We start from the raw sequence: 20,358 nt of genomic DNA, 5'->3' as shown, positions 1-20,358 counted from the left end.
TCGATACCGGATCAGTTTTAGCCTTTTAAGAAAGTGTCTGTGCAGATGTAATAAATGAGTGTAATTAATGACCTAGCCTAGTACGTGACTTTTAAATTGACTAAAATATATTAACCCTGAGAGCCCTGAAAGCTGGTTTATCATTATCGTACTCAATTCTAGGTCTAAATGTGAAGACCGGGAGGAGCTGTTGCCTAAAAGGATTAAACTTGAGGTATTGTGACATTTTTATCCTTCTCGTAGCTAGAATGCGCTGGGGAGGCGCCGGGCGTAAGCGTTATCATGTTTTATACATGAGCATTTGTCATCCAGAATTTTATTGCCTCATTCAGGACCTTCATCTCCGGAATCCTGAAATACTCTGTTAATTTATTTTTTTGTGTTCTCCTTAAAACAGACATAAATACGTGAGGACCTTTGTCAGATCCTCTGGTAACACCAGCGGGATGTAGTCATAATCTTGGCGTGCGACGATAAGTAGTAGTGTTAGGGGGAGGGTCAGGGGTTAGGCACTGGGGGGGAGGGGTTAGGTTTAGGCTGCGAGGGGCAGGGGTAGGTAAGGTTTAGGCACGGGGGAGGTGGGGGGGAGAGGGTAATGTTTAGGCAACGGGGGAGAGTTAGGATACTTGCCAAACCTCGTCAGGATGCTGTGGCGTTGGGATCCTGACCGCTGGGATCCGGCATCTCGTACCCAGCCCACACCAGCAAATGATAAAATGGATGACATGGGAAGATGCGGTGACCAGCCGGCCATCTGCAAACGCGTGTAAGGTTTCACATTTTTCCTGCATATCTTGTGCAACCATTTAGATGGCTCATCCAGGAGACTAGCGGGTTAAGTCAGTGTAGCTATTGATTGCGATGAGGGTCGTTTTTAATCCTGTATACAGGGAACCCTGTGCCAACACACAGAACATACTTTTCCAAGTAAGCTCTCATTTTGCAGGTTACTACTAGACCACCAGGGACGGTTTTTCGACATTCTAATCATGACGACATGACGAATGGTGACTTGATAAATTACATAAAAATATGCCACGTCCTTCTGTACTATTTGCTTCTCTTTCATTATTTTTTGCTTCTGTGTTTCTAAGAGAATATTTGCTATTAAGATTTATATTCCTTGTTGTGTAAATCCTTACCGGGCTTCCCCTATACAGACTTTCACCCCTACAATCTATTCTGAATTAAGCGGCCGGACTGATTTTTCTGTTGCACCGCACTGTCACTCCCCAACATTGGGTACCTGTATTTTACCACATTTAATATATTTGCTTCCGCTTACACATAGAGCTATTAATCAAACTACACTGACATATTTTTGAGATAAGCAAAAAAGATATATCTCCCATCAGGACCTCACGGGCTACACAAGGTCTGCGTCTCTAATCCAAACACATGACCTGCTCCCAGTCACGGTTATAGGACTATTCTCGAGCCCCATCCACTCTGTGGATTGCCCTCCCTCACACAGCAAGACTATCATCTAGTCTCCAAACCTTCAAGCGTTCTCTGAAAACTGCCCTCTTCAGACAGCTTATCAAATTCCAGAACCAGCCACATAACCTCCATAGGCTTTCTACTCAATTACGTCCCCTCTATACAGTCCATACATTTCTTTCTACACTCAAACATCCCGCAGATCTCCAGGGCCAACATTCCTCTGTGACTGGATCATACAGCCCACCAAGAGCCTCTACAATCTGGCTGTACCTATGTGCAATATGTAGTGCATTTCCTTGTGTATCACATTCCTATTTCTTTTCAGAGTGTAAGCGCAATAAAAAGCAAAATAAATTGGTCGCACCAAAGCTTTATTAATCATGATAACCTATATAATATACCCCTAATTAAATTATTGATCCTTCTCAATTTATTATATAGATATTTATATATAAGGGGTGCTATCCATGGACTAATATAGCAACAATTAACAGCATGCAAAAAGTAGTCCAAATAGTTCTAAAACATAACCTTTATTTTTAAAATAAACGAAGTGAAATGATATAGGATAGTAGTGAAAATTAAAATGAAAGGCTTTAACCATCTATCCTATCACTTCTATATCATTTTACTTCGCTGATTTTAAAATTATTGCACCACAACTTTTTACAGTGAATATTGTGTCATACCCTTACCCCAGTAACGATTACTATGTATATGTGCCTGGGTTACACCAGGAGAGAACAGTAGTATATGTGCCTGGGTTACACCAGGAGAGAACAGTAGTATATGTGCCTGGGTTACACCAGGAGAGAACAGTAGTGTATGTGCCTGGGTTACACCAGGAGAGAGCAGTAGTGTATGTGCCTGGGTTACACCGGGAGAGAGCAGTAGTGTATGTGCCTGGGTTATACCGGGAGAGAACAGTAGTATATGTGCCTTGGTTACACCAGGAGAGAACAGTAGTATATGTGCCTTGGTTACACCAGGAGAGTACAGTAGTATATGTGCCTGGGTTACACCAGGAGAGAGCAGTAGTGTATGTGCCTGGGTTACACCAGGAGAGAACAGTAGTATATGTGCCTGGGTTACACCAGGAGAGAACAGTAGTATATGTGCCTGGGTTACACCAGGAGAGAGCAGTAGTGTATGTGCCTGGGTTACACCAGGAGAGAGCAGTAGTATATGTGCCTGGGTTACACCAGGAGAGAGCAGTAGTATATATGTGCCTGGGTTACACCAGGAGAGGACAGTAGTATATGTGCCTGGGTTACACCAGGAGAGAGCAGTAGTATATGTTACACAGGAGAGCACAGTAGTATATGTGCCTGGGTTACACCAGGAGAGAACAGTAGTGTATGTGCCTGGGTTACACCAGGAGAGAGCAGTAGTATATGTTACACAGGAGAGCACAGTAGTATATGTGCCTGGGTTACACCAGGAGAGAACAGTAGTGTATGTGCCTGGGTTACACCAGGAGAGAACAGTAGTATATGTGCCTGGGTTACACCAGGAGAGAACAGTAGTATATGTGCCTGGGTTACACCAGGAGAGAACAGTAGTATATGTGCCTGGGTTACACCAGGAGAGAGCAGTAGTATATGTTACACAGGAGAGCACAGTAGTATATGTGCCTGGGTTACACCAGGAGAGAACAGTAGTATATGTGCCTGGGTTACACCAGGAGAGAACAGTAGTGTATGTGCCTGGGTTACACCAGGAGAGAGCAGTAGTGTATGTGCCTGGGTTACACCAGGAGAGAGCAGTAGTGTATGTGCCTGGGTTACACCAGGAGAGCACAGTAGTATATGTGCCTGGGTTACACCAGGAGAGAGCAGTAGTATATGTTACACAGGAGAGCACAGTAGTATATGTGCCTGGGTTACACCAGGAGAGAACAGTAGTGTATGTGCCTGGGTTACACCAGGAGAGAGCAGTAGTATATGTTACACAGGAGAGCACAGTAGTATATGTGCCTGGGTTACACCAGGAGAGAACAGTAGTGTATGTGCCTGGGTTACACCAGGAGAGAACAGTAGTATATGTGCCTGGGTTACACCAGGAGAGAACAGTAGTATATGTGCCTGGGTTACACCAGGAGAGAACAGTAGTATATGTGCCTGGGTTACACCGGGAGAGAACAGTAGTGTATGTGCCTGGGTTACACCGGGAGAGAACAGTAGTGTATGCGCCTGGGTTACACCAGGAGAGAACAGTAGTATATGTGCCTGGGTTACACCGGGAGAGAACAGTAGTGTATGTGCCTGGGTTACACCAGGAGAGAGCAGTAGTGTATGTGCCTGGGTTACACCAGGAGAGAGCAGTAGTATATGTTACACCAGAAGAGAACAGTAGTATATGTGCCTGGGTTACACCAGGAGAGAACAGTAGTATATGTGCCTGGGTTACACCAGGAGAGAACAGTAGTATATGTGCCTGGGTTACACCAGGAGAGAACAGTAGTATATGTGCCTGGGTTACACCAGGAGAGAACAGTAGTGTATGTGCCTGGGTTACACCAGGAGAGAGCAGTAGTATATGTTACACAGGAGAGCACAGTAGTATATGTGCCTGGGTTACACCAGGAGAGAACAGTAGTGTATGTGCCTGGGTTACACCAGGAGAGAACAGTAGTGTATGTGCCTGGGTTACACCAGGAGAGAACAGTAGTATATGTGCCTGGGTTACACCAGGAGAGAACAGTAGTATATGTGCCTGGGTTACACCAGGAGAGAGCAGTAGTGTATGTGCCTGGGTTACACCAGGAGAGAGCAGTAGTATATGTGCCTGGATTACACCAGGAGAGGACAGTAGTATATGTGCCTGGATTACACCAGGAGAGGACAGTAGTATATGTGCCTGGGTTACACCAGGAGAGAACAGTAGTGTATGTGCCTGGGTTACACCAGGAGAGAACAGTAGTGTATGTGCCTGGGTTACACCAGGAGAGAACAGTAGTGTATGTGCCTGGGTTACACCAGGAGAGAACAGTAGTGTATGTGCCTGGGTTACACCAGGAGAGAACAGTAGTATATGTGCCTGGGTTACACCAGGAGAGAACAGTAGTGTATGTGCCTGGGTTACACCAGGAGAGAGCAGTAGTGTATGTGCCTGGGTTACACCAGGAGAGAGCAGTAGTATATGTGCCTGGGTTACACCAGGAGAGAGCAGTAGTATATGTTACACAGGAGAGCACAGTAGTATATGTGCCTGGGTTACACCAGGAGAGAACAGTAGTATATATGCGCCTGGGTTACACCAGGAGAGAACAGTAGTATATGTGCCTGGGTTACACCAGGAGAGAACAGTAGTATATGTGCCTGGGTTACACCAGGAGAGAGCAGTAGTGTATGTGCCTGGGTTACACCAGGAGAGAGCAGTAGTATATGTGCCTGGGTTACACCAGGAGAGAGCAGTAGTATATGTTACACAGGAGAGCACAGTAGTATATGTGCCTGGGTTACACCAGGAGAGAACAGTAGTGTATGTGCCTGGGTTACACCAGGAGAGAGCAGTAGTATATGTTACACAGGAGAGCACAGTAGTATATGTGCCTGGGTTACACCAGGAGAGAACAGTAGTATATGTGCCTGGGTTACACCAGGAGAGAACAGTAGTATATGTGCCTGGGTTACACCAGGAGAGAACAGTAGTATATGTGCCTGGGTTACACCAGGAGAGAACAGTAGTATATGTGCCTGGGTTACACCAGGAGAGAACAGTAGTGTATGTGCCTGGGTTACACCAGGAGAGAACAGTAGTGTATGTGCCTGGGTTACACCAGGAGAGAACAGTAGTGTATGTGCCTGGGTTACACCAGGAGAGAACAGTAGTGTATGTGCCTGGGTTACACCAGGAGAGAACAGTAGTATATGTGCCTGGGTTACACCAGGAGAGAACAGTAGTATATGTGCCTGGGTTACACCAGGAGAGAACAGTAGTATATGTGCCTGGGTTACACCAGGAGAGAACAGTAGTATATGCGCCTGGGTTACACCAGGAGAGAACAGTAGTATATGCGCCTGGGTTACACCAGGAGAGAACAGTAGTATATGCGCCTGGGTTACACCAGGAGAGAACAGTAGTATATGCGCCTGGGTTACACCAGGAGAGAACAGTAGTATATGCGCCTGGGTTACACCAGGAGAGAACAGTAGTGTATGCGCCTGGGTTACACCAGGAGAGAACAGTAGTGTATGCGCCTGGGTTACACCAGGAGAGAACAGTAGTGTATGCGCCTGGGTTACACCAGGAGAGAACAGTAGTGTATGCGCCTGGGTTACACCAGGAGAGAACAGTAGTGTATGCGCCTGGGTTACACCAGGAGAGAACAGTAGTGTATGCGCCTGGGTTACACCAGGAGAGAACAGTAGTGTATGCGCCTGGGTTACACCAGGAGAGAGCAGTAGTGTATGCGCCTGGGTTACACCAGGAGAGAACAGTAGTATATGCGCCTGGGTTACACCAGGAGAGAACAGTAGTATATGCGCCTGGGTTACACCAGGAGAGAACAGTAGTATATGCGCCTGGGTTACACCAGGAGAGAACAGTAGTATATGTGCCTTGGTTACACCAGGAGAGAACAGTAGTGTATGCGCCTGGGTTACACCAGGAGAGAACAGTAGTGTATGCGCCTGGGTTACACCAGGAGAGAACAGTAGTGTATGCGCCTGGGTTACACCAGGAGAGAACAGTAGTGTATGCGCCTGGGTTACACCAGGAGAGAACAGTAGTGTATGCGCCTGGGTTACACCAGGAGAGAACAGTAGTGTATGCGCCTGGGTTACACCAGGAGAGAGCAGTAGTGTATGCGCCTGGGTTACACCAGGAGAGAGCAGTAGTATATGTGCCTGGATTACACCAGGAGAGGACAGTAGTGTATGTGCCTGGGTTACACCAGGAGAGGACAGTAGTGTATGTGCCTGAGTTACACCAGGAGAGAACAGTAGTGTATGTGTCTGGGTTACACCAGGAGAGAACAGTAGTGTATGTGCCTGGGTTACACCAGGAGGGAACAGTAGTGTATGTGCCAGGGTTACACCAGGAGAGAACAGTAGTGTATGTGCCTGGGTTACACCAGGAGAGAACAGTAGTATATGTGCCTGGGTTACACCAGGAGAGAACAGTAGTGTATGTGCCTGGGTTACACCAGGAGGGAACAGTAGTGTGTGTGCCTGGGTTACACCAGGAGAGAACAGCAGTATATGGGGCTGGGTTACACCAGGAGAGAACAGTAATATATGTGCCTGGGTTACACCAGGAGAGAACAGTAGTATATGTGCCTGGATTACACCCGGAGAGAACAGTAGTATATGTGCCTGGGTTACATGTGCCTACTCTCCTGGAACGTCCGGGAGACACCCGAATCTCAGATGGCTATATAGATCCCCCGGTAAGGTAGAGAAGTCTCCAGAGGCTGTCTGCTGCTGCCCACTTCCCGAGTGCAGTGGGTGGTCTGGGTGACTTGGCGTGCTTATCATTGAATCACAACATTGTGCCCCTCTACAATGCTGGTAATTGTGGCATTTCATAGTGAGGGGAGAGGCTACCATGATGCAATTGTGTCACTGCGCCCCTACCCGAACACACAGATGACCGCTAGACTGCACCACGTCCCTGCACCTCCCGCCTGGCACAAACCTTGCTGGAATCAGTACTTAGTGATATTAGCATACCTCCCCAACATTTCCAATGGTCAGTCAGTGATACCTACACTCTGTTGCGAGGAGGCATTTCCGCTGGACGCCCTGAAGAAGTAATAAGTGAATGTGGCTAATTTATCCATTTCCAGTCAGACCTATATACACGCTCCATCACTACACTGCGTAATGTAGGTGCATGGAAGGATGACAGATAAGATACTAGGAAAAATAACATTGTTAATCTGAAAACACCTGAATATATTTTATAAAGGGGAAAAAAAACACCTTTATTAAATGTTATTCCATGTAATGATTATGCGGTGAGTACGGTGGTTCCTACCCTAACTGGTGACGTATTATTTTGCCGCAGGATGGCTTTGTAGATTATCAGGAGATACTTCTGGTGCTTCACCAGCAACTGGAGTCCCTAAAAGAGCAACTTACAGCTGCCAAAGCCAACGGGGAGCAGTCGTCCATTCAGAGTTTGCAGGTGAGATAATAGGTATTATATAACGGCTATTTATATATGGCACGCACACAGGGCCTGATTCATTATGGCTCGCTATTGTGATCGCCGCAGCGATTCCGCACGCAGGTCTACTGCGAAAATATGAAAATTACTGCAATTGCAAAGCCACCGCGCGGCCAGCATAGAGACGCCCATAGCCGCTATCTCACGTCCGTAATACCTCGCAGCCCTGCGTATACATCGGGAACATCGAGTAACGTCGGCCCCTCACTCTCAATTACAGCAGGTCAGACCTGCTAACCTCGTCGCACGCAGTGAGTACTCGTGCTGCGTACGCCGTGGCAGCGGCTAATTCATGCACGCCCATGTAACTGCGTTCAGATGGAGTGGTGCGCCTGCGTTTCTCTGAACCACTCATGGGTTCCCGTGTTCTGCGTGATCGCATTTCAGCCGCTGGGCACGCCCACTACGGCGCATACGCACACGCAGTACTTAACAAACGGTCGTCTGCTTATGCAGTTGCAATTGCGATCCGTAATGAAGCGGGTCTGGAAGTACGCAGAGCAAGTTCCCTCTATGCTACGGACATCGGTGGTAGACCGGTATGTACATATGGTCAGCGATCACTTGTTTTCCCAGCTCCTCGCTATCATAGATGTGATGCCATCTGCCTCATGTTTTTGATTATTATAAATTTCATTTTTAAACTTGGCATGTAACACGATTATATGAGAAATGCTGTTACTATAATAGTTTAATAAGCGTGATAATACAGGGAATAATCTATTATAAAGATCTCTAATCTACATCACGGGGGATAATACCGGGAATAATCTATTATAAAGATCTCTAATCTACATCACGGGGGATAATACAGGGAATAATCTATTATAAAGCTATCTAATCCTCATCACGGGGGATAATATAGGGGATAATCTATTATAAAGCTATATAATCCGCATCACGGGGGATAATACAGGGAATAATCTATTATAAAGCGATCTAATCCGCATCACGGGGGATAATACAGGGAATAATCTATTATAAAGCGATCTAATCCGCATCACGGGGGATAATACAGGGAATAGTCTATTATAAAGCTATCTAATCCGCATCACGGGGGATAATACAGGGAATAATCTATTATAAAGCTATCTAATCCTCATCACGGGGGATAATACAGGGAATAATCTATTATAAAGCTATCTAATCCTCATCACGGGGGATAATACAGGGAATAATCTATTATAAAGCGATCTAATCCGCATCACGGGGGATAATATAGGGGATAATCTATTATAAAGATATCTAATCCTCATCACGGGGGATGATACAGGGAATAATCTATTATAAAGCTATCTAATCCTCATCACGGGGGATGATACAGGGAATAATCTATTATAAAGCTATCTAATCCTCATCACGGGGGATAATACAGAGAATAATCTATTATAAAGCTATCTAATCCGTATCACGGGGGATAATACAGGGAATAATGTATTATAAAGCGATCTAATCCTCATCACGGGGGATAATACAGGGAATAGTCTATTATAAAGCTATCTAATCCGCATCACGGGGGATAATACAGGGAATAATCTATTATAAAGCTATCTAATCCGCATCACGGGGGATAATATAGGGGATAATCTATTATAAAGCTATCTAATCCGTATCACGGGGGATAATACAGGGAATAATCTATTATAAAGCTATCTAATCCTCATCATGGGGGATAATACAGGGAATAATGTATTATAAAGCGATCTAATCCTCATCACGGGGGATAATACAGGGAATAGTCTATTATAAAGCTATCTAATCTACATCACGGGGGATAATATAGGGGATAATCTATTATAAAGCTATATAATCCGCATCACGGGGGATAATACAGGGAATAATCTATTATAAAGCTATATAATCTGCATCACGGGGGATAATACAGGGAATAATCTATTATAAAGCTATATAATCTGCATCACGGGGGATAATACAGGGAATAATCTATTATAAAGCTATCTAATCCTCATCACGGGGGATGATACAGGGAATAATCTATTATAAAGCTATCTAATCCTCATCACGGGGGATGATACAGGGAATAATCTATTATAAAGCTATCTAATCCTCATCACGGGGGATAATACAGAGAATAATCTATTATAAAGCTATCTAATCCGTATCACGGGGGATAATACAGGGAATAATGTATTATAAAGCGATCTAATCCTCATCACGGGGGATAATACAGGGAATAGTCTATTATAAAGCTATCTAATCCGCATCACGGGGGATAATACAGGGAATAATCTATTATAAAGCTATCTAATCCTCATCACGGGGGATGATACAGGGAATAATCTATTATAAAGCTATCTAATCCGCATCACGGGGGATAATATAGGGGATAATCTATTATAAAGCTATCTAATCCGTATCACGGGGGATAATACAGGGAATAATCTATTATAAAGCTATCTAATCCGCATCACGGGGGATAATACAGGGAATAATCTAATGTAAAGCTATCTAATCCTCATCACGGTGGATAATACAGGGAATAATCTATTATAAAGCTATCTAATCCTCATCATGGGGGATAATACAGGGAATAGTCTATTATATAGCTATCTAATCCGCATCACGGGGGATAATACAGGGGATAATCTATTATAAAGCTATCTAATCCGTATCACGGGGGATAATACAGGGAATAATCTATTATAAAGCTATCTAATCCTCATCATGGGGGATAATACAGGGAATAGTCTATTATATAGCTATCTAATCCTCATCACGGTGGATAATACAGGGAATAATCTATTATAAAGCTATCTAATCCTCATCATGGGGGATAATACAGGGAATAGTCTATTATATAGCTATCTAATCCGCATCACGGGGGATAATACAGGGGATAATCTATTATAAAGCTATCTAATCCGCATCACGGGGGATAATACAGGGAATAATCTAATGTAAAGCTATCTAATCCTCATCACGGTGGATAATACAGGGAATAATCTATTATAAAGCTATCTAATCCTCATCATGGGGGATAATACAGGGAATAGTCTATTATATAGCTATCTAATCCGCATCACGGTGGATAATACAGGGAATAATCTATTATAAAGCTATCTAATCCTCATCATGGGGGATAATACAGGGAATAGTCTATTATATAGCTATCTAATCCGCATCACGGGGGATAATACAGGGAATAATCTATTATAAAGCTATCTAATCCGCATCACGGTGGATAATACAGGGAATAATCTATTATAAAGCTATCTAATCCACATCACGGGGGATAATACAGGGAATAATCTATTATAAAGCTATCTAATCCTCATCACGGGGGATAATACAGTATAAAGCTATCTAATCCTCATCACGGGGGATAATACAGGGAATAGTCTATTATAAAGCGATCTAATCCGCATCACGGGGGATAATACAGGGGATAATCTATTATAAAGCTATCTAATCCGCATCACGGGGGATAATACAGGGAATAGTCTATTATAAAGCTATCTAATCCGCATCACGGGGGATAATACAGGGAATAGTCGATTATAAAGCTATCTAATCCGCATCACGGGGGATAATACAGGGAATAGTCTATTATAAAGCTATCTAATTCGCATCACGGGGGATAATACAGGGAATAGTCTATTATAAAGCTATCTAATCTGCATCACGGGGGATAATACAGGGAATACTCTATTATAAAGCTATCTACTCCGCATCACGGGGGATAATACAGGGTATAGTCCATTATAAAGCTATCTAATCCTCATCATGGGGGTTTGGGGTGGAGTGACTGCAGGAGTCCAGAGTCTTCTCTAACACAGAATGTGGGGAGACGTAAAGGGTCACATTCTAAGCCCGTCCCCGCAGCCCAGCCCCGTTCTCGCAGCCCAGCCCTGTTTCCCGCACCTTTACCCTAACCCCGAAGCCCAGCCCTGTTCCCCGCAGCTTAATTCTAAAATTGGCTGTTAAACATTCTGTCTAAGTGCACATTCTGAGTATCGACATCCAGACCTTCTCATGCCGACATGCTGAATGTTTACCAAATGGACATAGCCTTTAATCATGTCATTTATATTCCAATTTATTTTACATTTTCTTACATTTGGTTATAGAATGGGATTCTCAATACTTTTTTTTTTTCCCCCTGATTCCAGCACTGCTACAGGTTAAGTCCTGACAAGAGTTCTAATACATTTATATCCATTTACTTTATCACATAATAATAATAACTAACCTCAACCTCCTTTTATCTTTAGGTTGAAATAGAAAAAGTGGTGGCAAAACAGATGGAGATTTTCCGGAACTCCGGGTACGAGGTTCTACAGCAGAACGCCGAGGCCAATGAGCCCGCGGGAACTGACGGCTCCAACGGACAAGGTAATAGCCGCAGGCAGGGGTGGTACTGCTGGAACGCAAGGGGCGGTGTGACCTGTAACGGCCAATAACACAAGAGCATATGTTCTAAACTACGTTACCAAAAATGCATTTACTTCACTGAGAGATTTCAGTTACTTTCCTCCTATTCGCTGTGAATATTTGAACGTATATTTTATAGGATTCATTTTGTTTGTTATTAATAACAGTGACACTAGTATTTACAACAATAATAATAATATATTCCAAAACCTTTACATACTCAAAACTGTCCTCAGTTCATCTTTCTAGTATCACATTTGGCTGTAGAACGTGCCCGTACGTGCTCCTCTCAGAGTTCGGCTGTGATTTCCTCCCTCCTGGACTGAATGGGTCCCATCCTGCATGACGCAGCGCGCTTATCTCAGCTAAATACCTTATATCAGGCAGAGATAGCACTAACCGCGGCTGTGAGAAGGGCCTCACCACACTGTGGGGTCGATTCAGACCCGGACGCTAAGCAGCGCCCTGACGCAGCCAAAAGGGGCCGGGTATACAAATGCCGCGATCGCACTGTCTGGTGTATGGACGCCCTCTATGCCTTAGAGAGCGACGGCAGAGTGAACGCACGCCAGTATAAAGACGCCCACTTTTTCTTGGCACACATCATCTCCAGGAAATGTGTGATTAATCGGTTACATCAAGAGCCATCGGCGCTGCATGCAGTGCTTGAGGTAGACCCTACCCCACCGCAAGCACTGCGAACAGTGCTGTCTAAAATACAACCAAGTGACGTGTACAATGACGCTTCCATGCTAATTATGCACACCCATAAAACGCCGTTTAGACGCCCAGACGCCTGCGTTCACACATCCACTCCCCCGTTCACAAGCACCTTCCTTTGTTACCACCTACAAACGGCGCATTCTGTCACTCAAAGTAGCGTCCAGTCTGTGTACTACGAGCGCACAATTCCCGAGCGCAGTGAGTGACTCGCGCATGCTGACGCAAATGGACGATTATCGGCCATAGCGTGCGTCCGCGGCTTAGCCTCCGGGTCTGAATCAGGCCCTGTGACCTTAGTCCTATGTATCATAGCCCCCACCTTTTCTGCAGACACTGTTGCACCTACAGCACTTTCCAAGTCTATATTACATGACCCCACCAATGACTTTGTACTACTCCCATAGTAACTAATAAATCTCATCTTTCCTATCCGCTCAGTAAAAGTAGGTGCAGTAACCTTATTAACGCCTTTCCTAACACAGGCGAGAAGGCACTGAACCTACGCATGTCGAACGATCAGCGCTGTCGGCCGCAGCACGCGGCATCGGATGGAGACCAGAACGCGGGCAAACAACTGAGCAACGAATTTGGCAGCCCCTACTCCAGCAGTGAGACGAACGCCCCGGCTTCAGGTGATGACGCCTCACCCTGTGTTACACATGTTGGTGCAAAGTAATTGTTTGGGGTGAATAAAAGTAACTGGGAACATTTTCTTTATGTTTATACAGGTGAATTAGATGTTTTATTTCTAGACCCTCTTTGATAGTTGTACCCTAGTTATGTGGTTTCTTTAGTTACGTGCATTATACACTAACTATTTAGTAGTCGTTCAAACCTTGTGCAGCAAAAGCTGTGGGAATAATAAGAACCCCTACGTGGCCATGTAATATAGTGACCTGAGATGGGCCGCACTGACTACAAAATAACGCTTTCAAGTGTCAAAACTAGAAGGGACTAAAAAGGCGTTTAAGTAAATACAGAGAGAGCATCAAAATGTATATAACGAGAAATCAAAATAACAACACAAACAGGAAAACTGCTGAGGAAAGTGACGATAAAATGATTTTCAATTACCTAAATAGCAATATATATATATATTCGGTTCTACTCTGTTCCGTTCGGTTTTAAAAACCGAATCTTATTGGCTATCCAAAACTCGTGACAGCTGATACCCAATAAGATTCGGTTTTTAAATCCGAACGGAACCGAGTAGAACCGAATCCGCTCACCCCTAAAATATATATATATTAGGGATGTGCAGGCTCGGATAGGTTCGAGTTTGCAAGTGGAGTTCGGATTTTTCCTTCCAAAAAAACGGAACTCAGAAAGAGGCAAAACGTCATCTTACATGGACGAACATCATCATTCCTGGACAAATATATATATATATATATATATATATATATATATATATATATATATATATATATATATATATATATATATATATATATATTAGACTATTGACTTTGCCCACGGCATTCAAACATCTGCGGTGCCAGTGGTATGTGACCACACCATTTAAATAAAAATAAAAAAATCAGACAAACTCAGCACTTCCCATTATATTCCAAACTACTTATAATTTCCAGGGAACGTTAGTTCCAAAGTATTGCAATAATTTGTCAAGCTGACCAACCACATCACGTTCTTCCCATTCTGGTCAGGCCCTACGCTGACTTTTAAAAATATGAGCATTTGGTTCTAGGTATCACGTAGATTTAAACACACATTATGCTTTTCCAATAGGTTTAGCTGCTGGCTCACTGGCATAAAGAGACAGAACGACACCCAAGCATACTAACTAATGACACCTGTGGTATATGCTGACAAAATTTGACTTGCATATAAGAACATGGGGGGGCAAGAGCAAGTGTGACCACACACAATTTACATAAACAATTGGCTTTTATTTCTATATTATTATTATCGTTTATATGGCACCACAAGTGTTCCGCAGCGCCTTACACAGTGCATAACCAAAAAAGTGACTTACAGTACAATACAATACAATGCAGAACAGGGACATCGATAATATACATTAATACATTGGTGGCCATAATACCCAAATAAGCAACAAAGCATAGGCACCAAGTGTTAGGTGCCCTAGTGGTGAGTAAGAAGTAGATGAACATAAAGTAAAGAGAAGCACAAGAGGGTAGAGGGCCCTGCTCGCAAGAGCTTACATTCTAAAGGGGAGGGGCAGACAGACAGGGGTGATACAGATGGGGAAGACAGGGAGGAGGAAGCATGTAGTAGCAAGTTAGGATGAGAGCTGGAAAGCATTGATGAAGTAGTGTATATGTGTGTGTGCGTGTGGTGTATATATATGTATATATTACACACACACACACACACACACACACACACACACACACACACACACACACACACACACACACACACACACACACACACACACACACACACACACACACACACACACACACACACAGAGTCAGGTCCATAAATATTGGGACATTGACAGAATTTTCAGATTTTGGCCTCTATTCACCACCACAACGGCTTTGAAATGAAACAAACAAGATGTGCTTTACCTGCAGACTTTCAGATTTCATTTGAGGGTAATTACATCCAAATCAGGTGAACGGTGTAGGAATTACAACGGTTTCTATATGTGCCTCCCACTTTTTAAAGGGCCAAAAGTAATGGGACAAACTAAACAATCCTAAATCTAACTTTCACTTTTTAATACTTTGTTGCAAATCCTTTGCAGGCAATTACAGCCTGAAGTCTGGAACACATAGACATCACCAGACGCTGGGTTTCATCCCTGGTGATGCTCTGCCAGGCCTCTACTGCAAATGTCTTCAGTTCCTGCTTGTTCTTGGGGCATTTTCCCTTCAGTTTTGTCTTCATCAAGTGAAGGCCAAAATCTGAAAATTCTGTCAATGTCCCAATATTTATGGACCTGACTGTATATGTATATATATATATATGCATGCGTGTATATATATATATATATATGTATATATATATATATATATATATATATATATATACACTTATACACTTCCATATGACTGTCCAGTGGCTGATAACTGCCATGACCCAGCTCTAGTACCAGTACTGGGAAATTATAGACCCCAGAGCTTGATATCGATTGTGTGTAAAATATTGGAAAGTATTACAAAGGTCGTCATTGGGGAATACATAATAAATGAATAAAAGAAAACTAGTAAAGCTGAGACAAACTAAATATTGTGTTACTATAAGATGTATCTCGGCATGGCAGTAGGTCTAACTAAAATTTTATTTGATGCTGTCCCACAAATTGCTGCACTAGAGACCAGGGGCATAAACATCTGTGCAGGCGCAGCAGGAAGATAAAGGGCTGTTATACCCGGAACGTGTTCAGCCCTGATTACCATTGTTATTGCGATGTCACAGGAATCACTGTTGGGATCGGCCCTATTTATATTTGTGTAAATGGCACAGAAAGAGGCAGTTCTGCACACGAGGGATAGTACTGTATGTCCTCTCTAAAGGATGGGGGCAGAGAGGGAAATTGGGGAGAAAGATGTCGGTGTAAAGGCTCATACACACTAGACGATATGTTCCAAGAGCGATATCGTCTAGTGTTTGGCCTTGAACTCCCGGGCTGTCCTGGGCAAACGATTTCAGCATTAACTGAAGGATATCGATCAGTGGCGTCATGCTGCCACATCCCCGAACTTGCAGAATCTGACGATATCGTCAGATTGGCCTGCAAGTTCAGTTGATGGAAGATATCGTTAACGATATTGTTCATACACCATGGACATATCGTCCATATCGTTCACTTTATCGTCTAGTGAACGATATGGACGATATGGACGTCTTGTTTTATTTTGTTGAATGAAAGGTGGTTTTGTACTTGCTCATTCAGACCCGCTGGCTAGATGCGTACGCAAATCCAGCGCACGCCCCGCAAGGCAGGCGATCGCACGGCAAGGCATTAGCATGCCCACTATGTCTTGGCGTGCGATCACTTTGTGTATGCAAACACCCACCAGCCATTCATAAGATGCCCACTTGCTCACCTCATCTCCTGGAAGTGCATGAAAACATTGGTACATCGACCACCATCGGATGCGATCGCAGCGCTTGAGGTTGACTATACCCTGCCGCAAGCACTGCGATCACTTCAGTGTGATATACAACCAAGTGACGTGTACAATGACGCTGCCTTTTAATTATGCACGCCTCTGAAACGGCGTTGAGACACTCGGGCATGCCTGCGTTAGCACCTCCACTCCCCCATTTTTAATGTCTAGCCCCCGTCACCACCCATGAACGGCTTCTCCTGTTACTCACTCTGCTGGGCTGTCTATGCGCATCGAGCGAACGCTTCCCGATCTCTCGCAGTGATTCGCGCACGCACATTGTGATGCATAAGCAGATTGCAGATATCGGCCAGCTACGAGCAATCGCATCATAGCGAGAGGGTCTGAATCAGCTCTATAGTCTGTAGTAATAGTTCTACAGAAATCAGAATGTCTACATTAACAGACATGGGGCCATATTCAATTTGGGAGCAAAAGGTCTGTGCTGGACTTTCGCTCCCCATCGGAGGTTAGATAGGGATAAAGTATCGGGCGCGTGCCGCTTATTCCCGTATTCAATTTAAAAGTAGCGGAAACGGGACCCGGCGAAATTGGATCTATGGAAAAAAACTGGAATTTTCGGGTAATGTGCCTGGGACCCCCCTAAAGATGTCCAGACATGGGGGATCACTATGGGTACCCCCATTTTTCCCTGCTGAAGGAAGTTGGGGTTTGTAATAGCTGCGGCAGGTGCATATTTGCGGCTTTGAAGAAGTGGTGAAGAATAGCACTTTTTTTTTATTTTTTGGGGGGAAAATAACTATTCCTATCAAATTTGGGGTACATGAAAATGGGGATAAGCATATTTTTAAGTCCCTAAAGTGCATTTTGAAAATTCTGCAAAAATGCACCTTCCGCAACCACCCGCATTCTTTTAAACACCTGCCGCATACTTGGGAACCCCCCACCCCTGAATTTCGTTATTTAAAAACGTGTTCCCCATTTTATTATTTTTTTTTTTACCCCAAAATATAAGTTACTTTTTTTGGGGTGTCTCGATTTATTTTATTTTTTTTAAAACTTTTTTTGACAGACTATTTTTAAATGACATTCCCAGGGGTGCAGGCTATTTTTTTTTAAGCCTGCACCCCTAAACCCCAATTCTGCACTTTTTTTCGCCACCTATTTCAATGGTGAAAAGTTATCCCCGTTTTTTTTTTTTTTCGAACCTGAGAAAAGTTTTGAAATTGAATACGGGGATAATTGAAATAGGCGAAAAAGACGTCATCGGCGATAAGTTATCACCGATTCTGACATTTCGCCTCAACTTCAATACGGATCACGATGTTTAAGGTGTGAACGTCGACAGACAATTTTTTTTAACGAGGGTTACGCTGCGGTTAGGGCTAGGCTGCAGGAAAGATGTGTTAAGCAGTGAAGTAACGCCGTGATTCAAGAAACTTTGGGAACCGCTGCTATAATGCTTAGACACAAGTCATATCTAGGCTGCATAATAATATATTTTAAGCCGTTTGGATGACTGTTATACACAATGCCTGCAGACCTAGACTAACGGACATGATGCTGAAATGTGATAATAACCGGTGTGTTTGCTCTGCTCCAGCAGATAGCCCCATGACGCTTAAAGATTACTCACAAGCTGCCTTAAGCAATACGGAAAGAAGAACCATCAAGATGGAGCCAGAAGATAGAAGATAGCTGGCGAGTCCGTCGCTCCCCGCGTCCCTGGAAGTTCCCTCCAGCAGCGCGCAAGCCTTAAACCTTCACCATTGTGGCCTCATCACTGTATTAACGTATCGATTCCGAAGCCAAAGCTCAAAGACCAATGTGATTGGTAAAATAAGAGAAGCGAGACTGCGTCCGGACACACATTCCTCTATACAGCACAAGTTACAGAATTACGCAGCCGGCGGGATATTTAAGAATGTAAAATATTTTTGTTTGTTTGTTTTTTTAAATCGGCATAGGTGATAGGACGTTTATCCGCTCTAATATGTGTCACTAGAAGTACTTCTACTTGAAATATAAATGTCTGTTTAGCTACTTTAGGCATCAATATTATTTGCAGCTCCCAGATGTCATTTTCCAGATGACATTTGGGAGCTGATTGGCTGGAGCAACATTATCCTATGCAGCGACTTTTATCACTCGTGAATGAGAAAACTGGTTGATAAATGAGGCCCGTAGTATGGCCTCCTGTGCGAGCTTTCAGCGATACACCCGCATTGGCTTAGCCACTCCCCGTTACCTCCCAGCCACTCCCACTAAAATCCACAGATTGTGCGTCCGATTCTGTATTGCGCCTCTGAGCGCTAACAATCGGGGCACATGCGCTGTTTGGCTGAGAGGTTTGTGCAGACATACAACATTGGCCAACTGTGTGACCATAGACTCACTGAAGAAGTCGATGTTTGCCTGATCTGCGTCCGTGGCTGCGTATGTGTACACTGTTACAGACAGCCGCGATGGCTCAGGTGGGCGTCTCAGTACAAGTCCTGGATGCTGTTACATTAGCATATATTTGCATATCACAGCTGCGGCATCATTAGCGTATAGCTCTGTCAGGCCTACAGACGGTGAATGTATGGGTGGTAATAAGTGGGTGTGTCACTATGTAGGACATGTAAGGGGGTGTGTCACTATGTAGGACATGTAAGGGGGTGGGTCGCTATGGAGGACATGTAAGGGGGTGGGTCGCTATGGAGGACATGTAAGGGGGTGGGTCGCTATGGAGGACATGTAAGGGGGCGGGTCGCTATGGAGGACAGATAAGGGGGCGGGTCGCTATGGAGGACAGGTAAGGGGGTCACGTCGCTATGTAGGACAGGTAAGGGGGTCACGTCGCTATGTAGGACAGGTAAGGGGGTCACGTCGCTATGTAGGACAGGTAAGGGGGTCACGTCGCTATGTAGGACAGGTAAGGGGGTCACGTTGCTATGTAGGACAGGTAAGGGGGTCACGTCGCTATGTAGGACATGTAAGGGGGACACATTAGGAAATGGAAAGTGCTGTGCAGTGAGGAGAAAATGTAAATATGTTCCTGGAAAAAGTTTTTTTTTTTTTTTTTTTTATTGTACCAAATATTTAATGTAACGCAATTAAATCTGTCGATAAAAGCGTACGTGCATCTGTACCCAGGTGATACGGGGCCCTGGTAATGTGGGCAACAACACAGGTTCTTAACTCCAGACCTCCAGTACCCCCAATAAGCCATGTTTTGTGGATGTCTTTAATCACGCACTGGTGAATTAATGTAGCTGGGTAATTATCTCACCGGGTTGGGTATGAAATCCCAGCTGTCGGGATACCGCTGGTCAGAATACAGACAGCGCCATCCCGACACCCATAGGGAAGACAGGTAAGTATTTTGCTAACCCCTACCCTTACTCTCCCCCCCCGATGCCTAACTCTAACCTCCCCTCCCCACATCCTAATCCTAACACTCCCTACCCGGTACCTAACCCCGCTACCTAACCCTAACCTGGCGCATCACTGGCACCAGTTATAGGGCAGGTGTAGGCACACCATACCTGCTAGGAGATGCCTCACTGGCACCAGT

At 44.3% G+C, this 20,358-nt stretch overlaps 1 protein-coding gene across 1 annotated transcript in view; it reads left to right on the top strand.

The window, feature by feature from the left end:
• The window catches only part of NAB1 (NGFI-A binding protein 1), a 44,388-nt gene extending 24,907 nt beyond the window's left edge, over nt 1–19,481 (top strand). The window contains exons 4-8 of the mRNA XM_088457735.1: nt 163–214; nt 7,456–7,575; nt 11,850–11,970; nt 13,215–13,364; nt 18,406–19,481. Of these exons, the coding sequence (XP_088313861.1) occupies nt 163–214; nt 7,456–7,575; nt 11,850–11,970; nt 13,215–13,364; nt 18,406–18,497 (535 nt within the window). The 3' untranslated portion in view covers nt 18,498–19,481. The remainder of the gene's footprint in view (nt 1–162; nt 215–7,455; nt 7,576–11,849; nt 11,971–13,214; nt 13,365–18,405) is intronic.
• The last annotated feature ends 877 nt before the right edge of the window (nt 19,482–20,358 follow it).

Source organism: Taudactylus pleione, unplaced genomic scaffold (assembly GCF_031769625.1).
Source record: "Taudactylus pleione unplaced genomic scaffold, aTauple2 ptg000781l, whole genome shotgun sequence".
Lineage (NCBI taxonomy): Eukaryota > Metazoa > Chordata > Amphibia > Anura > Myobatrachidae > Taudactylus > Taudactylus pleione.
This window is presented reverse-complemented; position numbering and strand designations above follow the sequence as displayed.